This window comes from Corythoichthys intestinalis, chromosome 6, assembly GCF_030265065.1.
Source record: "Corythoichthys intestinalis isolate RoL2023-P3 chromosome 6, ASM3026506v1, whole genome shotgun sequence".
Lineage (NCBI taxonomy): Eukaryota > Metazoa > Chordata > Actinopteri > Syngnathiformes > Syngnathidae > Corythoichthys > Corythoichthys intestinalis.
Window position 1 is genome coordinate 24,800,110 of NC_080400.1, and position 27,095 is coordinate 24,827,204.

The following is a 27,095-nucleotide window of genomic DNA, read 5'->3' on the forward strand; positions in this document are numbered from 1 at the left end:
GTAAAAAAAAAAAAAAAAAAATCTTCAACAAAGAATGTGAGTACGCCTCTTTATCAAGCATTCCCATTATATATTAGTAAATTACTGATCAACAGATAAAAAGCATACTGTAAGTCACCTCAATAGTCAGTGGGAAGTTAGACTTGTTGTAGATTATGGTTTTACATGGCACAAAAATAATAACAAAATATGCCAGTTAATGTGTTTGATGACAAAAAAGAGGTGCAGCACAGCCAGTGATGTTCCCAGAGGAACTATTTGTGCTTATAATTTCATGAGTAACAGCTTCAAACATGGTGCAAGTCTGAGCTGGCCTGACATTAGGGAGGCTGGTAATGAACTGTCGCTCATTAGCAACACGACGGACGACGTCAGTGCTCTCGACAGTATTACTCACCCTGAAATGGAAGATGCCCACGTAAGACGTGGACATGCTTTGTTTGGGCGGCACCACCTTGACAAAGAGTTTTGGGTGCATGGTGAGGCAGGACAATGCCGCCAACAGCCAGCAGTTACCTGGGGACACAAATCAGTGGATTAGTCTATCAGCCAACCAAAACGCTGTGAGGCGGCAGGAAGTCAACGTGGAAAAAAATGGTGTGTCATGGAATATAATTCTTGTTATTGTCAATCCCTGCCTACAAACACAAATCAGAAAAAAAAATCTCTCCAAGACAAAACATCTGTTTGGAATTGTTTTGGCTTATTACAGAAAACAAAACTGTGAAATATGGGAACACTCAGTCCCTCAAGCCATGTTTTGAGCTCATTCCTTACATACCTAGCTGACCTTGGCAGATGTCAGTCGTGCCTGTGGTGCCCTCCACAAACACTGCATTCTCACTGATGTCCTTTCCAAAATGGACAGAATGAAAGTCACAAAGAAAAGGTCAGAGACAAACAATAACAGTAAATGCAAATGTTTTGTACTCTGGCAGAAAATTAAAGACAACTGATATGTACATTTATTTACTTATTCATTCACTCAGTGGATTGACGTCTATTGCAGCCAAAGAGTTGAAATAATACTCAAAAATAAGCTATTGAAATCTGGCTCTACCTTAGGTCTTTTCCACTTGATTGCCTTTTTCGGGTCGTCCTCTTCCAGCATGCCAATGGACTTCTGCTCTGCCGGAAAGGTTTGATCAGAGAACATCTCACCAGACTTCAGACATTTCTCCAGGAGACTCTGAAAGTCCTGATCCTTGAACTTGATCGGGTTCCTGAAAGAGCCCAAAGGAGCCTCAATGCCGTCCATAGTTGTCGGGAAACTATGCAAACACTTGAATCGACTGTTGGTTTAAATACAGAAGGGGGGGAAAAAACTCCAAAAGCATGCAGCGCCTCCTCAGTGCAGACCCAAGAAGGAATGTTGATCGCCAGGGGGCGACGGCGACTTGGAGTCGCTCTAATGACACGGTGTCTTTAGCGTCTTTGATCCTGATAGATACTTATTGTAACGGCAGCGTCCTTGTCACCTATAGACAGAAACCCATGTGCACTGAAAGTTAAAAGTCATCATTTTTTTTAAGTTCCAGGATGCAACAAACCATCTTAAATGTTTGATCATTCGCTGGCTGCCACCCTCTCACTTCAAATTAATTGGATGTCCACTAGTGATGAACTAATTGGTGGGAGGGTGCATTCTGGGCAGAAGGGAAAAAATAGCTTTTTAATTTTTTTTTTTTTTTTACCTCATTGTTTGCCTTTGGTAGCGAAATTGTAGAGTACTTGCTAATACTGATGACGTCATTTTATTGCCAATTGGCACCAATAAACATGCTAGCGTGCTAGTCTTTCTACAAAAATTTGCATATTGTGAAAAAGTTCATTATTTTCTGTAATGTACTGATAAACATTAGACTCTCATATATTTTAGATTCCTTACACAGAACTGAAGTAGTTCAAGCCTTTTATTGTTTTAATATTGATGATTTTAGCAAAAAGTCCAAAAATTCCTATCTCAAAAAATGAGCATATCATGAAAAGGTCTCTAAAGAATGTACTAACCTTATCATCTGAATCAATGAATTAACTCAAAACCCCTGCGAAAGATTCCTGAGGCTTTTAAAAATTCCCAGCCTGGTTCATTACTCAAAACCGCAATCATGGGCAAGACTGCTGACCTGACTGCTGTTCAGAAGGCCATCATTGACACCCTCAAGCAAAATGCTAAGACACGGAAAGAAATTTCTGAGTGAATAGGCTGTTCCCAGAGTGCTGTATCAAGGCACCTCAGTGGGAAGGAAAAAGTGTGGCAGGAACCGCTGCACAACCAGAAGAGGTGACCGCACCCTGAGAAAGATTGTGGAGAAGGGCCTATTCGAGAGCCACCGTGAACAGGCGTGTGCTGGAAGTGGACTACAGGTGCAAATTTTGCATGTCATTCGGAAATCAAGGTGCCAGAGTTTGGAGGAAGACTGGGGAGAAGGAAATGCCAAAATGCCTGAACTCCAGTGTCAAGTACCCACAGTCAGTGATGGTCTGGGGTGCCATGCCAGCTGCTGGTGTTGGTCTGCTGTGTTTTATCAAGGGCGGGTCAATGCAGCTAGCTATCAGGAGATTTTGAAGCACTTCATGCTTCCATCTGCCGAAAAGCTTGGAGATTAAGATTTCATTTTTCAGCACGACCCAGCACCTGCTCACAGTGCCAAAACCACTGGTAAATGGTTTACTGACCATAGCATTACTGTGCTCAATTGGCCTGCCAACTCTCCTGATCTGAACCCTATAGAGAATCTGTGGGATATTGTGAAGAGGAAGTTGAGAGACACCAGACCCAACACTGTGGATGAGCTAAAGGCCACTATCGAAGTATCATGGGCCTCCATAACACCTCAGCAGTGCCACAGACTGATTGCCTCCATGCCACACCGCACTGAAGCAGTCATTTCTGCAAAAGGATTCCCGATCAAGTATTGAGTGCATAGCTGAAATAATTGAAAGTTGACTTTTTTGTATTAAAAAAACACTTTTTTGTATTGGTCGGATGAAATATGCTAATTTTTTGAAAAAGGGATTTTTGTTTTTTCTTGACTTTTTTGCCAATCCATCCATCCATCCATTATCTTCCACTTATTCCGGGGTCGGGTCGCGGGGGCAGCAGCTTCAGCAGGGAAGCCCAAACTTCCCTCTCCCCAGCCACTTCAGCCAGCTCCTCCGGCGGGATTCCAAGACGTTCCCAGGCCAGCCGAGCGACATAGTCTCTCCAGCGTGTCCTGGTTCGACCCCGGGGCCTCCCGCCGGCCTTTTACTTTTTTGCCAAAATCATCAATATTAAAACAATACCAGGCTTGAACTACTTCAGTTGTGTGTAATGAATCTAAAATATATGAAAGTCTAATGTTTATCAGTACATTACAGAAAATAATGAACTTTATTACAATATGCTAATTTTTTGAGGAGGACTAGTATTGGTGCACCAATTTAGGATATAGAATATTTCAGGCCATTATTGCTCAGTGGTATTATGTACTTCAATGCAAATGTTTAAGCACCGCGCCACAAGATTTGAAATATGCATCTTCAAGGTATATTACAAGTCTGACCAAGGGCATAGGTTTGCATAGGGACGGCAGGGACATAACAATACTACCAACTTTTCAGGATGCTCAAATTGTCCTCACCAACTTTTAAGAAACTTTATTTGCATTATATAATGACTTCCGTTATATGGATAATTTTGATGATGATTATTATTACTGTATTTCCAATTGTTGTCAGGATATAATTGACCCTACCATTAGTGTTAAGTGAATTATTTTCATTATGTTCAAACTTACATTTATCACTTTTTACTTGCTGAATGTGCTGGTCCATTTCTTTTCCTCAAACGCACGTTTGATTGGCTGATGACTTGACTCCAACACACACACACCCCGACACACACGCACTCATAGCCTCAATTAAAATGCAAAATGTCAAAAACATGAGGAATCCTCTGCCTCCTACGGAGAGGAGGGGTATTAGAAGTTTTTTTGGGCCAGCAGCAGCCATATTAATGTTGTGGAGGTGGGGATCACACCACTAATTTTCCTACCAAAAGTCATCAGAGTTAGCATAACATTAAACTCTGTGAATTTGCTAACCTGCAAAACTCGAGTAGGAAGGTGCTGAGAGAAAACTGTGTGTTTTCTACTGTTAACGTTAATAAAACTGTGAGAAATGCAGTGAACTGAGGTTTTCCCCCTTCTTTCCAATTTTCGTTTTTATCTTATTCATATGGTCAGTAGCTCATCAATAAATTACGTATATATTTGTGAGAAATGTAGCTCTGATCCCCGTTCAATAATCTGTTTGGTTTTATTAATTTCTAGTCCCCAGCAAAAAGTGTATGGGTTATGCTGTTATATCATCCCAACCAATGTTGAGACCAAACCAACACCATTGTGTTGGACAATCTAAAATCTGGTTGAAATGTGTAATAAATGTCACTTATGCGGTTGGGAGTTGATGTTTTTTCTTTCCTTTACACCTGGTGGTTTAACAGCTCTGAGTGGGCGGGCATGGCACCCTTTGGCCCGTCAGAATCCGTTTGTATTTTCAGATTGGAAACACTGGCAGTCCGTTTCCTGTGCCTGACACTAGATGGTGGTAGACTCCAGCCATACTTGTCGTGAGGCCACCGACTGACGGTTCATGTCAATGATGGAATAAACGAGACAAGGCATGTAAATAATTTATATGGATAAAAAAGCCATATGCTCAATTCTGATCTTCTACCTCCTTAATATGTTGATGATTGTGGTTATAATCAAGTCAAAATCTGTACAATAAAATTTAAAAAAACAATATGATTCAGTGCACAATAACAGCATAATTAATGATAAATTTATGGTTGAGAAACAAATATGATTAAAAAAAAAAACTAAATAAGATTTTTAATATACATAAAAATGTATATTCAATTATATATGATTGAAAAAATATTTTCCTTTAAAATCTATAGTTATTGTGCATCATTTCCTACTTTTGTTTATGAACATCAAGCAAATGTAAATATCAGCCAACGATAACCAAAGTAAAGATAAATTCCAATTCTAAATGATTTGTCCAGCTTCAGCCTCCAACTCTTTAAAAAAAAAAAAAAAAAAAAAGTCACATTTTCTTTCTCAAAAACGATCGCATTATTGGCTACCCTTCCCCCCCTTTCTTGCAGAATTGCTTTAATTCAGCCAACTATGGGACCTTTGACCCTTTTAAAGTAATGCCACATCTTTTCAGTCAGATGCAAGTCTGGACTTTGTTGCACTCTAAAACCTTTATTTTTTCATGATTGAATAATATACAGCAGTTATGTTGCATAACAGGTGCAGGTGTTCCCAGAGTTGTGTTTAATAAACTGATCCTGAACAAAACTCAGGATCTCGTTGCCAGACGTCGCCACTCGTTTTTGTGTTTTGTCATTGCAGGCCGTTATGGACAGATCAGTAGGGCCTCGCTTTATCGAACACTCATGAACTTTGTTCTTCATCCAATTTGAAGTGGACGTCCATGCCCTCCTCCCCTTGATAAGGCTACTATTCACAATGTTGAGGTGGGTATCCATCTCCAATAGCTCAATGTCCCGCGGTGCTGCCTCTCCATCACACGCTTGAATACACTGCAAACGTGAGACTGACCAGGACTAAACAAACAAGAACAATAGCAACACGGATATGCCTAATGGTCACCATTGAAGTCCATTCATAGCCTCTTCATTGTCTCCGTATGCTCTTTCAGGCCCCTGATTATAAGAAGCCTTCACTGACAAAGGTCAGAGGGCTGAGCAGACCCTCCCACACCTCTGTGACCCACTCTGATCCCACGACCCCGATGCCAGGAGCCTTCGGGCCCCGCTCGATCTCCCCGCTGGTTAACAGGCTTTGTCCCGGCCCGTTTTATGCCGCATCACTCACGCCCGTATCGGCCTGGTCGGTGGACAGACGGGTGAGGAGGGAGGGGAAGAGAATTAGCCACGATGACACGAGTTGAATGTCATGCACGAATTTCCATTTTGAGGTGTGGCCAGTCCCAGGACTGCTGTCACGTAAATCATTGGCGGTCATTGACAGCTATAGACGTCCAATATATATGTATTTATGTTTTTCAACACACCATACTCAACTCTAAAGTGCGAAGACGTCTTAAATCAATTACATGGAATGGCTACTGGAAATCTTTTTTTGCAGCAAAGCAGGGGTCTGATAAATCACCTCACAACACAAACATATGGGGCATAAATTAAACATTTAATGAAAATTACAAAATTATGAGATGGTAAATTACTACACTGGGAAAAATCAACCACAAACTTTTTTTTTTCAACTCTTAAGACCTTTAACCCTTTATAGGGCATGTGACTATTTTTGGTCATTAAAAAAAAAAAAAAAAAAAAAAAACATTAGCAATTATTAACATATTTTTTTTTAGAATTTTTAGTCATTCTTCTATTTCTTTAGATACTTTTTTATAATTATAAATACATTTATAAATTGATACAATGTTGAAGAAAAATAAATGAATACCATTAAAATGGATCCAAACAAATACACGCCAGGTACAGCCACAAGACTGAAGTTTTTTTTCTCCATAGTATCTAACTCGTTGCATGTCATTGATGGTGCTAGAAGTCCAATTCCTTTAAACCGGAAAGACTGGCTGTGAATGCTCATGCTTCAGTGCCATTGACGGTGTTAGATGTCCAATTAGTTTTGACTTGTAGGACAGAATGAACGAACATTCATTTGCCAAACAGATTGGACTTGGAGCCGTCTATGGCACCCAAATCGTTACACAAGTGCTCTTTAAGGGTTAAAAAAAAAAAAAAAATTCTTGCATGAAAGTTTGGGTCACCGTTAACTTTTTTCACAAAATAATAAAAAATTTCCCAGATCATGTCATATTGCTAAAATTATATACCATATTGGCCCGAATATAAGACGGCCCTGATTATAGATTATAAAACGACCCCCTCTTTTTCAAGATTCAAGTTTGAAAAAAAGACTTTTAGAACACCAAATTAATTTTTATACAGAAAATAATTACAACATATCCGAAACAAATGATTATCACGATATATTTGAGAGAAAAAGCATGTTATTTTGCCTCATCCAAATCTTAATATCTGAACATTTTTAATATGTAAACTAAAGTGCAATCACATTCGTAAATGAATGGCTTATGGTTTTTGAAATGTAAATAAACCAGTCTAATGTGATAAAACAACAAAATTGCAATAACTGCATTAACCATCAAAGTGAAGTCTAACTGTAACTGTAGTCTTGAAACAATTCCGAATAAGGAAAAACATAGCAATAAAATAATGCAAACTGGTTAAACTTGAGAGTAGCTGAGATCTGTCATGACAGAACATCGCTTCAATGATATCTGTCGCCATCGAGTGTCGTGAATGGACCGCGAATATAAGACGACCCCCTCTTATTTTAATCAGAAAATTACGGTAAATAGGAAATGACACAAAGGTACGGAGGATGAGAGGTTAGCACGTCCGCCTCACAGTTCTGAGAGCAAGGGTTCAATCCCGTGCTTCGGCCTTCCTGTGTGGAATTTGCTTGTTCTCCAGGGACTCCGGTTTCCCCCCATATCCCCAAAACATGCGTGGTAGGCTAATTGAACACTCCAAATTTTCTTTAAGTATGAGTGTGTGCGTGAATGGTTGTTTGTCTCATTGTGACCTCGTGACTGGCTGACAACCAATTCAGGGTGTACCACGCCTACTGCCGTAGTTAGTTGGGATAGGCTCCATAACCTCCGCGTCCCTCGTGAGGATAAGCGGCATGGAAAATGTATGAATTAAATAACACGACGGGGCTAAAAATGAACATAAAGTGCAGGGAAAATGTAACTCACCTTATGCTAATTGAGCAGTGGGTAGAGCAGCCAAAAAATTTTCTCAAGTAAGAGTAGCGTTACTTCCAAATGATAATATTAAGGTACAAGTAAAATAGTATTAATTGAAAACAATACTCAAGTAATGAGTAACATTATGAGTAAATGCTTAGAATGATTTTTTTTTTTTTTTTTTTTTCTCAATGCAACGTCCTCTATATGAACTGTTATTATTATACTATACTATAACCTATAACATGAACATATTAGGCCAAAAAATGACACAAAAATCAAATTCAGACCAGAACAACACTTCAACATCACCCGTCCTTTAATCCTAAAGCCATAGTAACCGTTTTATCTTGTGCCTTATTGCGATAACGTCAACCATTAGTTTTTTGGGACCACATTACCTTGCGGATACGGTAATTAGAACTACTTGTGGAATTGTTTTGATTAATATTTCCACCTTGATTGTAATGAAAAGTAATTTTCTTGTGGAAAAACAACAACAAAAAAACATCACCCGTCCAAAGAGCATGAGCGCCCTCTAGTGGAGAAAAAAAACATTGTTACCTTTGATTGTTATAATGGAGCATGTTTTTGTTGCGACGTCTCATTGGTGAAAATGAGACCGCCTCTATCGGCAACTCTGGCAAAAATAAAGTCAATATGTAGACTAAAGAGGAAAAATATAATGACTACCGTAGCCCAAAGTAGCGGAGTAAGAGTAGTGTTTCTTATTCACAAATCTACTCAAGTAAAAGTAAAAAGTATTGCGTTGTAAAACTACAGTAAGAAGTACAATTTTCTCAAAAGTTAGACAAGTAAATGTAACGGAGTAAATGTAACGTGTTACTATCCACCTCTACGCTGAATCAACCTTTTCTTAACAGCTGCCTCTCCTAAACCTTGACGGCAAATATCCCTATCACAGGCATAATGAGTTGTTCTCTGTTCATGAAAGATTTCTTGGCTTTATCAATACGGTTTGCCACAAGGTATGACGTTCTCAGTGCATTTGCTTTTGTTGGCTTGTTTACTAGCTTTTAGCCACATATTATGCAGAATAGAGTTTGTTGTAGGCCGTCTTCTGGCTCAGCAGGAGGCCTCTTCTCCGTAGAAAAGATGTCCGAAGATGTCTGTTTTTCAGTCATGTTCGCTAACGTGTGGACAAATCTGATGCGCCTACGTCATTATCGAGGACAAGCGCATATAGATATTACAAAAATAGATGCTAGCTCCAATGGATTTGTGATGATTTCCGATTCTTTTTTTTTGGTATTATTATAGCTATTGAGTAATCCTCGCAAAACAGCCAGAAGTACCCTGTCCGCCATTGCTGAGGTGTGCCGTTCACACCTTACAGCCAACAACAGCTAACATTACTGTTTACATTGACTGACGCTGGATTGCTATAGGTGTGCAAACACCTCAGTAATGGTGGCCAACCATGACAGGGCGACATACACAAATCTCGACTATGCACAGGCCAATTTGCGATTGTTCATAAATTATTTATTATTTTTCTGTGGCCCGGTAGCAAATGCGCCACGGACCGAACCGATGGGGATCCCCGATATAAATGATATGCGTATTTCCGTGCACTATTACGACTATACAGATATCTTTTGTGACATAATTTCTGGAACTTTCCTGACACACCTTGTATTTTCACAGACATAACAATGCTCCATATGGCCATAAAACAATTAAACTCAATAAAACTAAGTAACCAACTTCAAATACGCCTCACAGAGGGAGTGGCATGCAAAAACCTATGCTAGTAAAGTGCAAATCTGTCTAAAAACTGTTTTTTCTGTTTGAGTGAAGCTTCACCTGCATCCCCTATGGGGGGATGCAAATACTAGCGTGCTGTCCGTTAACTCGTAACATGAATGGCTCGGGGGTCAGCACACTGCCTCCATTAAGATTCAAGGAACATCAAGGGTCTTTTAATATTTGCTGCATCATTGTAATGCTAATTAATTTAGCTCATGTATATATATATATATATATATATATATATGGCTGAAAACACTCAGGAACTTCACCATTATTTGCAAATAATGGTGAAGTTCCGCTCTGAGACCCCCAATTTAGCCAAATTTCAAAATTGTCCTATATGCAGGTGTGATACATCATTGGAAAGCTTAAAATCTCAATTTTCTGGGGGAAGAAAAGTTTTGAACAGGAGGGCATTTAAAAAAAACAAAAAATATTTTAAACAGCATAACCCTAACTGGAGGTGAAAGCACGCGAGAGCCAAATTAAAGATGCCATGATTTTAACGAGCTATTATCGTGTACTTATTTTCGATCCAAACACTCCGTGTAGCATGTATCACCGAGTGTCAAGACACAGCTGTGAATGGCCGCAGTCGGATTTTTGGGGGATTTTATGGGTGAAACATGGTCATATAACAAGGGCCGCGATGCAGAAATCGCAAACATCAAGGAGTGGTTGAGATTTTCATTTTCATATACAGTATTTACCCTTTTAAAGTTTTCTTTTCAATTTTTCTTTGTTTGGATCAATTATTTATCATCTAAAATATTGGGGAAAATGCGACAGTAACGAAAAAAAAATACAATTAAGCGATAGTTATGAGGTAGATATCCGTGACTTTTTTACAGACGACAATTTTTTCATTGTGAAGTAATTTAAAAGTTTAAAATATGCGAATGAATAATTTTTTAAAGTGTTTTTTTTACTAAATATTAGAGATCGAGAAATAATTCTAAGCTAAAAATGAGACATTTCAAATAATAAATACGATTTCTTACCTTCTTTTAATGGCTAGGTTGAAACAAAAGTGGTTGCACAACATCTGTAAATGGGGGTTTCAAGGGTAAAACGGACAAATTAAAAATAGTTTGGGGGCTTAATGCACCATGAATCTGCGATGGCAGCATATAGACATATTGTTCTGTCAAACAATGGTTATTTTGGCTTAAAATACAGCAGTTTATCATAAAGCGGGGTGCAAAAGCAGAAATTGCTTTTTCAGTCTTGTCTGTGTTTTGCGCTATATATATATGTGTATCAAATACTTGTTTTCATATATATATATATATATATATATATGTTTAAAAAAAGTTTTCTAAATTGAAATACTGTAACGTGTTAAATCGTGAAAAAGTCATAATTATCATTTTATCAGTTGTTTATTATAGATTTATCCATCAAAGATTTTATGAATTGAATTTAGTTGCATTTCATTCATTTCTATTTTTTTTTAAATTAATTTTGAAAATATAATATTACTAAAGGTTCCACATAGAATCAATTTTTTAAAAAAATGTTTTGAATTATTAAAAAGTTATTGTCTTGTAGAATTGTAAAAGCATTTTATTTGTTTTTTTAATACAGAAACAAAATGTATTCATCTTTTGTAGAATTTCAGTTCATTCATTTTTTTCTTCCAACTTGTGGCGATGATGTTACATTTACACGGTAAGTAATGCAGTTTTTTCAAATAATGGTTTTGAAAATGAAAACCTAATATCTTATTTCTAAAATTACACTGTTTATTGCATTGATTGATCTTTTTTTTTCTCAAATTGTTTTATATTATCTAGATCTACATTTAAAACAAGTCATTTATAAACTATTGTGTGGTTAAATAAATCTCATTTTTGATATGATATAATCAATTAAAATGCTTTTGGGGTTTTTTTCTTGGAAGGTTTAATTTTGCTCTTCAGCACAAACATTTGCCTTCACAAAATACCCAGCAAACCAACAATTAGCTTACAAACTGCACCTTTATTTAATTGGTAGCATTTGTTAAGTCTTCCGGTGGCGGTTTGCCAAGGTTAGGTTAGGTGTTTTGTGCACATGACAGCTAACGTATGTGAAACGTAAAGCGTTAAAAGTTTAAATGAGGCCTGCGGGCCAACCAACACATGAAAAAATGTTTCTCCTGTCACAGGATCAAACTACCACCTTCTGACCTGACCACGCACGTTATCTGGGAAAAACGTCTGACCCCTACTTGTGTGTGCGTATGTTGACCGTTTTCATGGGTGTGCGTACGTCTAGGGGGGAGGGATTGGCTTGCCGCGGGCACAAGTTCAGATCCAGTTTTCTGACATTTTTCTTCCGTTCTGGGCAGGGCATGTAAAAAAAAATGACTGACATGAATGTATATGTGTGTCATTGGGTGTGTGTGTACGTGAATGTGTGTCAAGAAGGGTCACCAGGTGCAGCTTTGCGAGTTATAGTGGAAGACAAAGTACTGAGACTTTTTAACGCAGAATTCATCATTGTTTGGATACAGTGGGGCAAAAAAGTATTTAGTCAACCATTAATTGTGCAAGTTCTCCCACTTGAAAATATTAGAGAGGCCTGTAATTGTCAACATGGGTAAACCCCAGAAAATCACATTGTTTGATTTTTAAAGAATTTATTTGCAAATAATGGTGGAAAATAAGTATTTGGTCAATACCAAAAGTTCATCTCAATACTTTGTTATGTACCCTTTGTTGGCATTAACGGAGGCCAAACATTTTCTGTAACTCTTCACAAGCTTTTCACACACTGTTGCTGGTATTTATGCCCATTCCTCCATGCAGATCTCCTCTAGAGCAGTGATGTTTTGAGGCTGTCGTTGGGCAACACGGACTTTCAACTCCCTCCACAGATTTTCTATGGGGTTGAGATCTGGAGACTGGCTAGGCCACTCCAGGACCTTGAAATGCTTCTTACGAAGCCACTTCTTTGTTGCCCTGACTGTGTGTTTGGGATCATTGTCATGCTGAAAGACCCAGCCACATCTCATCTTCAATGCCCTTGCTGACAGAAAGAGATTTTCACTCAAAATCTCTCGATACATGGCCCCATTCATTCTTTCCTTTACACAGATCAGTCGTCCTGGTCCCTTTGCAGAAAAACAGCCCCAAAGCAGGATGTTTCAACCCCCATGCTTCACAGTGGGTATGGTATTCTTCCGATGCAATTCAGTATTCTTTCTCCTCCAAACACGAGAACCTGTGTTTCTACCAAAAAGTTCTATTATGGTTTCATCTGACCATAACACATTCTCCCAGTCCTCTTCTGGCTCATCCAAATGCTCTTTAGCGAACCGCAGACTGGCCTGGATGTGTACTTTCTTCAGCAGGGGGACACGTCTGGCAGTACAGGATTTGAGTCCCTGGCACGCATTGTGTTACTGATAGTAGCCTTTGTTAATGTGGTCCCAGCTGTCTGTAGGTCATTCACTAGGTCCCACCGTGTGGTTCTGGGATTTTTGCTCACCGTTCTTGTTATCATTTTGACGCCACGGGGTGAGATCTTGCATGGAGCCCCAGATCGAGGGAGATTATCAGTGGTCTTGTATGTCTTCCATTTTCTAAAAATTGCTCCCACAGTTGATTTCTTTATACCAAGCGTTTTGCCTATTGCAGATTCAGTCTTCCCAGACTGGTGCAGGTCTACAATTTTGTCTCTGGTGTCCTTCGACAGCTCTTTGGTCTTGGCCATAGTGGAGTTTGGAGTGTGACTGACCGAGGTTGTGGACAGGTGTCTTTCATACCGATAATGACCAAATAGGTGACCAAATACTTATATTTTCCACTCTAATTTGGAAATAAATTGTTTAAAAATCAAACAATGTGATTTTCTTTTCTTTTTTTCACATTTTGTCTCTCATGTTTGAGGTTTACCCATGTTGACAATTACAGGCCTCTCCAATCTTTTCAAGTAGGAGAACTTGCACAATTGGTGGTTGACTAAATACTTATTTGCCCCACTCTATGTATTAGTTGGTGTTGGGTCTAATCTTACTACTGTACTAAGAAAATAATAAAAGACCTGAGGGAGGACGGAGAGAGGAACAGAAAGGAGACAGAGATAAGGTTTTACTCTGTCAGGAGAAAAAGGTTGATGGGAGCTCGTGGCTCCCAGCAAGCTTCTCTGACTTTCATCCTGAGGAGTGCAGCTTTTATTGAGGGCTTGTTGATGAGCAAAATACAGTTACAACACTTGTTGTCCAACGTGGCAGGTTCGGTCGGGCAAATTCCTTATTCTAGTCAGTGATTGAACAGTCACACTTCCCGATTAAACCTTCCTGATTGAATTACCTGAGCAGGCAAGATAACATTGTTTTAAACACACATTTGTACTCATAGTACTGTAGCTTGGTGGAAAGGTACTGAGACGTTGTGTGATGAATCAATATATGTGTGTGCTTCTATCAATCAGCAGAATGTGAACAATGACCTGTAAGCACATGACGATGGCTAAAACTGTATTCTTCATAATAGCTTGGGAGTGCGCGTATAATAGCTGTGGAAGAGCAAACTGGCATAATACTGTATATTTGGCACCCAAAAACAAGCTTATCTTACATTTCCCCCCTGTTGTGGGTTTAAAACAAAGTGCTTCAATTGGCACTTGGCGTTAACATCTAACCATTACTTTTCTCAAGACGGGTTTGCAGTAACAATTGTCAACAGTACACCACAACATTGGAGTTGAGAAACCAGATAAGGGCGAAAACCTTCTAGGCCAAAATTCCCCTATTCCCTCCCCGCTTGCGGGGACGAGAGCCTCATTGCCTGGCATCTCTGGAAAAAATACGGACAACATACACTTTAATATGGTAGATAAATGCGACAGTTAAATGTTTGTAAATTCAGGAACTCTTCTGACATATGTAGAGTGCCAAGGTGTCTTCGATGAGTGCACGGTAGATCTGCTTTAGACAAGAGTGTCCTTGTTGTCACTGTCCGTGTCAGACTCATCCTTGACCACTGCGGGTGTGGTGATGAGAACCTTGTTGGGGCCTTCCCAACGTGGGCTGGACCAATTCTTTTGATTTTTATGAAGACTTGGTCCCCTGGAGAGACAGGCTTGGCTCTGGTCTTTCACAGGAGTGGACAGCCTGCCAGCAGAGCGGAAAACCCTTCCGCCGGCGGAAAACACTTCCACCGCTCTTGATGACTTTAGGTGAGGTCGGGACATTAGGAATCAGGGCCTGGTGGACTGGCGTCGCTAGGTCCTTCTGGCAACCGGAAAAGCTTGCACTGGGATTAATGAATTCTTCCAGCGCATCCATAGACTTTCACTGCAGTCGGGCTGACGCCAACCATCTCTTTAAGGACCGTCCCAGCGTTCACTGTCCAACCTGGCACACTGCAACACTTTCAGGAACACCAAGTCTCCGACCCGCACCTTGAGAGTCTGTGGATCGGAACATTCTGGCAGATCATTGTTGTCTCGAACTTGTCTTAGATCAAACTGTTTCGTTATGTGAGCTGGAATGCTGCCAGAACCTTTAACAGGTCCTGGAGTTAAATCTGGAAGTCTAAAAGGTGGCAAAGTCTTTCCTTCTGCATCAGTCTGTTACTAATTTGTCCTTCCCAATAGTCCGGCAGACTGGGGTCTGTACATGCAATAACTGTTTTTTCGTCCTCACGTGCGTTACGTAAAATCTTAACCAATCTAGAAAATACATCTATTATCACCAGGCAATATCTTTTCCCCAATGCTCTATTTAACTCAATGTAATCCATGTGCAATGTTTTAAATAGTTCAGATGGTTCTAGGAACCTCCCTCTTATTCATCTCTCTTAACCTTGTTTATGCAAAGTAAACACTGGTTGAAAAAAATTTTTCCAGTATGAATTAAAAAAAAAATCTCAAGTATGAATTGAATTTAAAAAAAAATTTCAAGTATGAATTAAATTACAGCCATTGGGCCACAATTGTCATAGTGTCTATTAACCAATTATTAACCAACTCAGTCCTCTCCCCTGTAGACACTTGACAATCATGTGGCTCAATTCAGCTACCCATAAGATCAATAATTTAGGTAGAAACCTTTCATCGCCCATTTTTGTTTTTCTGTTTGCGATGCTATGTTTTTATAGCCTTTAAGTTTTTTATCTATTAGTTGTTGCGGTTCAGTTTCAGCCAATAGGTGTATTTTAGCTTTATTGCGTTGAATTACAACCGCTATCTTGGCTGCTTCATCTGCTAGCCTGTTCTGGATTGACACGTTATCAAGGCCATCAATATGGGCTTCACATGTACAAATGGTTAACGCTTTTGGTAGTTTGGATGTGCTAAGACTGAGGAGCCTGCCAAGTCTGTTTACAGTTTCCTGAAAGGTACTTCGGCTTCAGGTGTCCAATTCAATTGATCATTCATTGACATTGGCTTGAGGTCAAAATCTAACAGCCAGGCTCGGCAGTGATTGCACAATCCTAAAAATAACATCATTTGTTTTTTCGCGCTACTGCAGAATTCTCAGTTAACCTAATTTATCAGCACGATCTAAACAATTGACTCATTATTCAAAACAGGAAACCAAATTAGCTTTTATAAACTCTACATTAAAACATATCTTCAAAACAAACCAAATGTTATGTCAATAAAAATGTGAAATAAAGATACTTAGGATAAACGTGATATATTCAAAGTCTAAAATCAAGGATTAAGCTTATCTTGGGAGAATGGTAATCATGTATCGTAAATTCAAGAATAACGAATAACCCATTTCTAAAACCCCATGCTATTACTGTTACCGTTACTATTACTGTATCAAAAACAGTTTACGTTCCGCAATCAATCCAAAGTTAGAGTTACAATTCTCCCAGTATAATAATTTACACTTGGCAAATGCCAATATTTGCTTATGAACAATTTTTGTCAGTTCCCATTTTAATCAGTAAATTGAATTTTGCAGTGGCATTAATATATCGCGCAATGTTCCACTCAAGATTACAAAACTGGAATTTGTCTTTGTTTTGGAATTTCTTTAGAGCTGACAAAAATGTCTTTTCACCTTCTTTGGGTCACTGTTGAAGATCCATCAACATGTAATCCAAAAATTACAATTCCACTACGCAATTATAATCTATTCAATTAATTGTTTTTAGTCAAATGCAGTATCTCAATAGGCCTAGGGTATCTTTTGGGTAAATTTAGAAATCAATTTAAATTTCTATTTCAAATTGGAATTTTCCATAATACGGTGTGTTGTCCACATAAGTCAAAATCTGACTTCTTTACCCAGGCAAAGTTTTTCATTTGAATGGGAGGGTATTGTGGGACAGATATACTCTTTTAAGCAATCTTTTTTATTCCACTATGACTTCTCGTCTATTCTTTAACACCTAAGTAAACACTACCTCTTATAGCATTCAATTCGAATTTTAATTCCAATCATTTTCAACTGACATCCATATAATTTATAATGGAGGATAATGCAGCAGTCCAGAGGAGAACAAAGAATGTTTTTTCGTGCACTAAAAAACATCCATTCGTATGTCACTCCAGGTTGGTAGAATTATCTGCTTTCCGTGTGAATTTTTAGAACGTTTTTTAATCCCAACTTTTGATTTGTTATTATTTATACACTCCCTGTAACAACTTATTTCCCTAGTTTAGACTACTTCTGTCATTCTTAAAAAGCGGCAAGTTTAAAATTGCTCTAACGTCTGCTAAAACTTTTTTTCATCAGCTATTAATATTTATTCATTTTGTGACATATACCAAACCGCTGCTCCTTCCTCAACAGGAGTTTATTAACCAACATTTGGACCGCTCTTTATCTATAAGACTTGCATTGATATCTATTATCATTCCCAAGAATTAATGGGAAGTCTTTTTGACAGTTCTTACTGCATTTTGCCATGTTGTTCAAAATCTAATTTAGTCAATCTATTTATTATGTCATTATGTGTGATTCCTTTTCTCTTTAAATCTGCCAATAATGAGTACATTTCTCTATTTCTGAATCACCTTCTTCATTGTAAACTTTTATAACGTAATACTCTTTTAAATCTAGCCGAATAATTTTCTCCATCTTACTTTGAATGTTAAGAACTAGTTCAAAGATTAATACGTCAGATTACTCTACTTACTTGGAGTAAATATTATTATTTGTTTCTTATTAGCTCGATACATCTAAAAGTTGGTCATTTTTCACCTGAATTCAGAATAATTTACTTTCAAATAATATTTTGAACAATATCTATTCTTGAATGAAGAACATTTCTAACAATCTAATTTTCTTTTTATCAAATATACTAGCTCTTTGCTTAAAATAAATCTGTTAAGTTTGTTTTCAAATAGCTCTATCAACAGTTGATCTTTTCCTTTTTCAAAACATTAACTATTTTCTTTCTCTTTTAGCCATTCTCTTATTTTCTTTTAAGAGTGTTCTATAAATTTCAATTTAGCTCAACAATCTATTTTTATCGCTATTGAGATTCCATTTTAAAATTCATATCCTAAATAGTACAAGGGAAAGGCTGGAATATTCCCAGCTGCAATTACAACCTTCCCTTATAATTAATTTGGGCAAAAACCCAGCGGATGCCGTCGAGGACCCCATGTTGCAAATAGGGGCCACCGAAGGGCCGCACTCCACATGTTGAAAAACTTCTAGGTTTTTCCCCGATTTTTTCACAATAAACGGTCAGCTATTCACAAACAATTCCCTCGTTTATCGACGCTCCTCTCACACACCCAAAACCTTCTCAACCCTACTTTCTTAATTCCTTTTTGTCACTCCGAACGTCCACCAAACAACTAAACACATTCGCCACCCATCTTTACTTAGACTTACGGTTACCTTCCTCAATACAGCTTACTCAAACTTTCAACAGCACAATTCACCAATTATCACTATGGACATGAAAAATCATGAAAGAAAGCAGCCTCATAATCAGTCACATGACAACAACCATAGTTATCCACAATGACTTATCATACCAGACAGTACAATTTCAAATACAAATCAAAGCCACCGTACATTCTACTAGTGGCTCACCCCAGACAAAAAAATAAACAAACAATTTGAGCTCAAAGACAAACTGTCAACACAGATACACAGAAATTCCTATTTTCGACCGAATTCCCCTTTCGTTTTTCTCTTTGTCTGTTGCTTCTTCATCAACAATTCTTTCTTCAGTTTGGCCATATTTTCTTCATTTTTCAATGTGGGGTCGAATGCATGTTTTTTTTACCCATTTTCCTAAGTAACAACAACTTTTCTGGCTTCATTTGTTGCATGAATTTAACATCAGGATGTTCTTTTATCATTTTTTCTTTTGGTTTTTATCAGTTTTCAAACGTAACGCTTTTACGTTTTATTTACGTCGCCTATGTAGTCTCTTAGTTGTTTTGTGTTCAGTTTTGGTCGCCTATGTTTTATTGCCGTGCACGGACTTTTCACTTTTGCTTTTTATCACGCTATTATGTTTGCTTTACCTCGTCTCTGACTCCGGGTTCGGACGTTTTTATAACTTTTTATGGCTCGGTACTTCGGCCCGCTTTCCGCAATATTTTGTCTTTACTTCGCAAAATATCGCCTGTGTGTTAGTCCTCAGTACTTCGAGGATTACTGTTTACGTAACGTTTTTAGACCCTTTAAACGCACGCAATTCGTCACACAATAGTTCAGTACTTCGAACTAGGATGGTTTAAATTTCAACGGTTTACTTAACGGATGTTCCGTACTTCGAACTATTATGAGTCAGTACTTCGACTTCACAATTCAATCCGCCCCGTATTTAAACCCGAAAGCGTCAACAACTTAATTAAACTTTATCCCACCTCACTCCGTCCTGCCCTGGTTCGTCTGGGACCTGTCACCGGCAATCCGGGTCGTCGCAGGAACAAAGGCGCAGCCGTCCGTTCATGTGAAAAAGGTCGTAAATATCCCGGCGGCGTCCGTTGGCCCCGCAGCGGTCCGGATGAACGCGGATTTTTAGGTCCCGGGTTTCGGCACCAAAGAAATGTTGGGTCTAATCTTACTACTGTACTAAGAAAATAATAAAAGACCTGAGGGAGGACGGAGAGAGGAACAGAAAGGAGACAGAGATAAGGTTTTACTCTGTCAGGAGAAAAAGGTTGATGGGAGCTCGTGGCTCCCAGCAAGCTTCTCTGACTTTCATCCTGAGGAGTGCAGCTTTTATTGAGGGCTTGTTGATGAGCAAAATACAGTTACAACACTTGTTGTCCAACGTGGCAGGTTCGGTCGGGCAAATTCCTTATTCTAGTCAGTGATTGAACAGTCACACTTCCCGATTAAACCTTCCTGATTGAATTACCTGAGCAGGCAAGATAACATTGTTTTAAACACACATTTGTACTCATAGTACTGTAGCTTGGTGGAAAGGTACTGAGACGTTGTGTGATGAATCAATATATGTGTGTGCTTCTATCAATCAGCAGAATGTGAACAATGACCGTAAGCACATGACGATGGCTAAAACTGTATTCTTCATAATAGCTTGGGAGTGCGCGTATAATAGCTGTGGAAGAGCAAACTGGCATAATACTGTATATTTGGCACCCAAAAACAAGCTTATCTTACAGTTGGTTTTTTTTTCATTATCCCAAATTGTTTTTTTTTTTGTAAGGATATATACATTTCTAAATGAGGACTAAATTAAAGACATTAAAATGAAAAAAACAAATGCACATTGGTTACGTATCATTCCTTCATTCCATATCTCTCTTAGAATCCAAAAACCGGAAAACGGATAACGACTCGTTTCATTTCTCGTTGTCAAATCAAAAATCAGAGAACAAATAACGGCTTTTTTTTTGCGGTTTTGATTTTGTTTTTTAAATTAAAAATGTAATATGAGAGAATGGAATTATCATTGTATTTTTGTTCCATTCGTTATTGGATTGTATCATTTTCGATGTCTTATGACTCGGAAGTTTTTTTTCCCCAGTGAGGCCAGTATTTAACCGCGCAGATCTTGAAACCACTTGAAACATGCTTCACCTGTTTAAAAAGCACGTACACTTGTTGACTAAATACTTATTTGCCCCACTGTATATATTTTTAAATTACCAAAAATAGTCACTTGCCCTACTAAGCTACCCACTGCAATAACCAAAACAAAAACTGTTTTTTAAAAGGAGGAGGGGAAAGATCGCCCTGCCCTACTGCACATAACATTGTATTAATCCAATTGGAGGAAAACAAATTGTGTCAGACTTTGTAAAACTGGCAATTATGGTATTGGCGTCCAAAAAGTCAATATCATATCGTCATGAAATTGCTGATTTACGGCCTTAGTAGTAACAGAGCGATTTACATGTTTCACCTGTAACCCGTAAAAGCTTGCATTAAACACCCAAAAGATAGCTTCCGCATTGAGTGAGAGTGGCTGCCCATTATCGCTTCTCACCTCACTCTCACTAGAAAACTGTGGGCAAGCAAAGGTAATTCCACTCTTCAGGTTTCAATCTGCGGTTACAGGAGTGGGAAGAGGGTGAACACAAAGAGTTGCGAGGGATTCTGGCGGTACTCCCCAATGCATCTTTTCTCTTCCTCGTTATCAGAATTGAGCGCCCTGATGATATTATCCTTGCCTAACTTTATTGTGTGCCACGTCAGGGACAGTAAACAGGACAAGGGGCCTGCAGAGATGATTGGAGGCTCCACACGGTGCAAGAACAAAGTAATTAAAACTCGCAGTTAATTGGCTTTTTCTATGATAAAGCACAATCTCCTCATGCATGAGGGAGAGCCTCTTATGGCCACGGGCAGGCCCGCAGGAAAGTAAACATACAGCTCATGCATTCCCTTTGTTGTGCAAGTTTTACCCTTAATCATCTTAAATTTAATCGGAATTAGAGCGCGCCACTCTCGCCAGAATAGTGTGCTTCGCGTGTGAGCGTAATGACCGTGACTTGCCATGAGGCTGGTGGGATCAGGTCGCTTCTCAGCTGGGGGAACAGGTTCGCATTCTGTCTCTTCTGTAACTGAAACGTACATCTTTCACTTCTTTCTGGTGACAGTTATTGCTCGTCTTTGCTCTCTGGTGTTTGAAACTGAAACTAAGTAAATTGGCGTTCCACAAGGCTCAATTTTAAATCCTATTTTGTTTGATATGGCATGTTCTGAAAATACAGCACCAGTGATGTCACTTCCAAACTGTTGCTTGTATGAATTGAATGGGAGATACTACCATCCTACAGAGCTTTTATCTCAAATTTTACTTGCAAGTTGGAGCAAATTCGTCTGACTTAAGTATCGTCGTTGGATATAACGTGGTAATGTTTAAAGCCCGAGTTGTGCTCCCGCGTTGCGGTGACGACGAAATGACTGTGGCGTCCCTGGGCATTCGATAGTTCTGCGGTGAGGGAACGCCTTACTCTGAAATTCACCGCCAAGTCACTAGAGGGGTCTGGCGTTGTGTTTGTACGGTTTTGGGGCACGCTTGTCGACTTCCTCTAGTTAAACGGAGAAAAAAATTAACAATGCTAGATGGAACGCTTGAATGTAGATCTTCAGCTCATCAACCTTGAATAAATGTTGATCATACAAATGTTGAGGCGCAGGCGACGCAGAAGACGGTTTCAAGGCAGTCTGTTCGACTTTTGATGCCGCACAGAGTTCTAGCCTCGGGTGGAAACCAGCAATATGTGGCGGCCAGCTTCAAACTGGTGTTCAGCACTGCGTCCAGCGTTTTGTCCGAAGTCTGCAAAGACCTCTGGCCAGATTTGTTTGCCATGTCCTACAACCAGCCACTGGGAAGCCATAGCAAGTTTCTGGCGGCTATGGAACTTCCCAAACTGTGTTGAAAGCCTTGATGTTAAAGTTATCATAAAAGCACCGAGGCACTCTCAATCAGTGACGATGTATCGAGTATGAACTGTTTTTTGTTGAAAATTAAACATCAAAGCAAGTATTTTGACACCAAACCTTTGCTTTATTCTTCAAATACTTGAAGCGTGACACGTAAATGAGTCACAGACTGACAGCAAACATACTGTATGTACACAATAAATGATGAAGTGCGCCAACCAAAAATACGACATAAAGTGATAAAAAGCTGGCAGTTTTTGGCCGACTGGGTCACCGCTTCGTGCGGCCATTCGATTCCGAACACACACATACTTGTCTCGGTGGTTCTTCCATTTTTTTATTCCATCGCTTGCTGACCTTTAACCCCGTATTTTCAACAATCTCCTCCCACGAATTGCTTGCCATTTGGCAATCTTCATAATGTCTTCACGAGACATTGTAGAAGTTGTCGTACTTGCTCTTCGTTGCTCTCGTCGCCTTGGCGTGTAGCAAAATCATGTTTGACAATGGCGGTGATTTCATGCTGAACCGGAAACAGTCCGAGCGAACCAATCACAGTACATTTACGCCACGTCATATGCGTCGACGTGACGAAGACTACAGCAGAGGGTCGTAAATCGGGTCTTCCTTGACGGCGCAGGTCTGACACGGAAGCATAACTCTGCTTTAAGTGCAGATCCCGGATTAGATTACTTAACTCATCGGCTGACATTGATGGCGCTAGATGGCCAATCCATTTTGACTGAGAAAAGCCGGCAATAAATAACTGCTGCCTGTAGAGATGTCCCGATTGATCAGCATGATCAGGTCCGATCACGTCATTTTCAAAGTATCGGAATCGGCAAAAAAATATCGGACATGCCTTTTTTAAAATATATATTTTAATTAAATCGTTTTCTAATTGTATTTAACGTTACAGACATAATATGTTACACTCTTCCAGAGTCTTTAGTTTAGGGTTAAGGTAGGGTTGTCAAATGTATCCCGTTAATGGCGGTAATTAATTTTTTAAAAAATTTATCACGATAAAATATTTAACACAATTAACGCATGCGCTGCACGACCCCCTCACGCACTGTCGCGTTCAATCTGTAATGGCGCTGTTTTACCTATATATAGAGCTAAAAGGCAGCGTAATATGAGTAGAGTGAATTTTGGCAGCCTTTGGAGCCTTTTTTTAATTGGCTAAAGCCTTACAATCCCTCTCCCTACGATTAGAAATAGCAATGTGGGAAGCAATGTGGGGAGGAAAGGTAGTAATTGATCTTTTTCTTGACACCCTATGTTATTTCCCAACGCAGAGAAGATATGTCAGTTGGTACCACTATGCACAGTCATGGTTGCACTTACCATCATGCATTTGGGCAGAACAGTTAAATGGCTACAGTATCATTTACTGAAAGCTCAACAAATACACCAGATGGCAATATTTAGTCACAATATACAAAGTCACATTTATCCTTTAAGAATTACAAGTCTTTCTATCCGTGGATCCCTCTCACAGAAAGAATGTTAATAATTTAAATGCCATCTTGAGGATTTATTGTCATAATAAACAAATACAGTACATATGTACTGTATGTTGAATGTATATATTCGTCCGAGTTTTATTCATTTTTTTTCTTAATGCATTGCCAAAATGTATATGATCGGGAAAAATTATCGGGAATGATTGGAATTGAATCGGGAGCAAAAAAAAGCAATCGGATCGGGAAATATCGGGATCGGCAGATACTCAAACTAAGACGATCAGGATCGGATCAGGAGCAAAAAACATGATCGGAACAACCCTAGCTGCCTGATCTCCCGCCGTCAATGTCAGTCATTGAGTTATTTGCGTATCTATACTACACTGCCCTGTCGACATAAATGTAACATCTGTCTTAGCAGTTTATGGCTGTAGGTGTGTTTTTTGCACATTGCAAAAAGAAGACAAAGTCCACTTTACCTGAATCAAGACCTGCCACTGGTCAGAAAAAACACCTGACCGCGGCAAGCCTCACATTCCTATTAGCCGTCCACTTTGTCCCAGCTTCACAATTGGTCAGGGCCCGCCGCAACATGTGAAAGGACATCAACGATTCGTGTGCTGTGAACAGAGACAAAGCGCAGTTGGGGACTTGCCGGAAAACATATCCGCACGGCATTAGGCCTACGAGGCTGAGTATCGTTTTACCTTACGTAATTGGGCCAGTGAAAAATGGTGCCGCCTCAGAGACAGGGGGGGCAGAGTTTACCAGAGGGAGACGTGGAGCATGCTACCTGTCACCTGGATATCACTGTGACTGTCTCTGTGGAGCAAAAATTGGAAAAACTGACTCATTGGAGTCTGAGGGACCAGCCAGTGGCTTCTGTCTTCATTTCCACTTTATTCTCCATAACACAATGGTAATTGGTGCAAGTGGGCGTGTATACATCTGGTGCAATAACTCAACCCCCCCTCACCCCCACCCCAACACCGCTCGTCCTCGTAGCCCCCACCTTGTTGAAAGCTCATTAAAAAAACTGCTGTTAATGAGCTAGAGGGATCATAGAACTTCATTTTCATTAGAAGGAGGCAGGGCAGGGGGTGGGGTGCAGGCCCGAGATGCTGTTGCAGAGGTTTTTATGTCCTTAAAATAGAGTCAGCAATTATCCCACCCCCTCGACACTCCCCATTCACCCTGCTCTGCCTCCCAACATGCCCGCAAACAATAACCAAACTGCCCCGACACCCCCAAGCCCCCTCCCCGATTTTGTATCCTGAGAATTCTTTGCCGGCCGTGTCCCATCAGCAGCAGCAGCAGCCATCAAACACCAAACACACACACGGGCCACTAGAAATGCATGACAACGTCTCGACACAAAGGCGGGAACATCACAAGGATGTAAACAAGGAGCGAGGGTCCCTAACCCAAACGCTTACATTAAAAATTAATAAGTCAGCACTGACTCGGTTCCTCAGAGAAAAACAGCCCGCATTGACTGAGAAAACACCACCGAGAGAGGAGGCGCTTAAAAATACTTTCAAAAGCTTTGTTGCGAGTCCCAAACTGCATGCCAAAATAAGAAAAAATGTAAACGAGAACAGCGCCGAGGAGAACAAAGAAGTTAAACAGTCAACAAAAGCTGTAAAAAATATTGTAGAGGCCCACTTTGTCGTTGTTTACATCTCAGTTTGCTAGCCAATAGCATGCTACTTCCTGGTTCTCAAAAAGATGACTTCAAATGACTCGAGATCCAGGGAAATAATTATATAGTGACCAAATAGCAAAAAGAAGTTAAAGAGCCAATAAAAGCTGAAAAAAAATATTGTGGAGGAGCTACTTTGTCTACATTCATGGCTCAGTTTGCAAGCTGGTAGCACACCACTTCCTGGTTCTCAAAAATATGATTTGAGATTAAAGGAAATACTGTAACTATATGGTGACTCGAATAGCAAGAACATATAATAAAAATCTCACAAAAGGTGAAAAAGAAGACCAGGGCTGCGCAAATCCGGTCCTCGAGAGCCCCTATCAAGCTTTTCTTTCTCCATGTCTCCCTCCTTTAACACACCTGAATCAAATGAGCAGTTCACCAGCAAGCTCTCCTGATAACGATCCTGATTATTTGATTCAGGTGTGTTGGAGGAGGGAGACATAGAAAACTGTTGTTTTTGACAATGATGACTAGTGTTGTTAACAGTGTTGTTAATCTTACTTTAGAAAAGTAATTAATTATCTGGTCTTTGCCTTTTTGGCAAAGCCAGATAATGTTATTCTGCGACTTTATTATTATTTATTATTCTTAATCAACTTATTCTCCGCGTTTTTTTCAAAATTTCCCCAAATCAACAGAAAATGACCAGATATCAGTAGGACGTGTCCCCCAAACTTCCCCGCTTCCATTGACGCTTATAGAGGGTGCTGCCATTGACGGACATGGACGTCCAAATTTTCCATTCATTTTCAATGGCATTTCCTCTGTTTAATGCCATTGACGGGCATGTTTGTCCATTCTATAGACCCTACTCACCTACATCACAAAATGACGTGTCGCTGTATCCGGCTGCCATATTGTCCGTCATTTTTTAGCCCTATTCTCAATGGTATCAATTAGTCGTGCAATTTATAGAGCAATTCATGGAAGCCCCGGTGTTATCTGACGCTGTAAACTCATTGGATGCGTTGCATAAAAGGCGTTATGTGGAAAAGCTTCAGTTTGTCCATTCGCCAGATCCATATTTGATGCCTGAATCGATGTTTTTCGACCCGCTGTCTTCGCCGTCTCTGCCTGACATCTGCTACCCTGATATTTACAACTATCTTGTCCACACAAAATCAGCCTATTCTCACGAAAGTTTGAAAAACTTTAAGAGCTTGGAGGCTTATAAATACTTTGTTGCTGGTTGGGTGAAACAGGTCCTCGTCCACGAAAATTCGGCAGGAATCTATCTTGTGCTCGGGAAGGTGAGTTACGAAATTTTCAATTCAAAATCTTTTGTTCTTGCTAACATCCACTGTCAAGTCTAATGTATTTCATGTCATTTGTCAATAGAGCTAGGGCTTTTAATGTTTATATGGTTTAGCGATAGCACTCTCACTACATACATATATAATATGTAATAAATATGAAGTGCAATAGCAGTACTCCAGATTGTCCCTAGTTGAATTTATTTTTTGGCTTTTGACCTCAATAGTGAAATTGTAAATTCATTGTATGACAACTATCTTATTATCCC

At 39.4% G+C, this 27,095-nt stretch overlaps 1 protein-coding gene across 2 annotated transcripts in view; it reads right to left on the bottom strand.

Moving 5' to 3' along the window:
* The window catches only part of capn12 (calpain 12), a 271,950-nt gene extending 246,020 nt beyond the window's left edge, over positions 1 to 25,930 (bottom strand). For both annotated transcript variants that reach the window (XR_009063456.1, XM_057838726.1), the window contains exons 1-6: positions 25,837 to 25,930; positions 24,570 to 24,684; positions 24,342 to 24,482; positions 1,061 to 1,478; positions 782 to 851; positions 398 to 516 (exon numbers count right to left, since the gene is read on the bottom strand). Coding sequence is in view for 1 of the 2 variants with exons in the window: in XM_057838726.1 (XP_057694709.1) it covers positions 398 to 516; positions 782 to 851; positions 1,061 to 1,258 (387 nt within the window). In the remaining variant the exon portion in view is untranslated. The remainder of the gene's footprint in view (positions 1 to 397; positions 517 to 781; positions 852 to 1,060; positions 1,479 to 24,341; positions 24,483 to 24,569; positions 24,685 to 25,836) is intronic.
* Between the last annotated feature and the right edge of the window lie 1,165 nt (positions 25,931 to 27,095).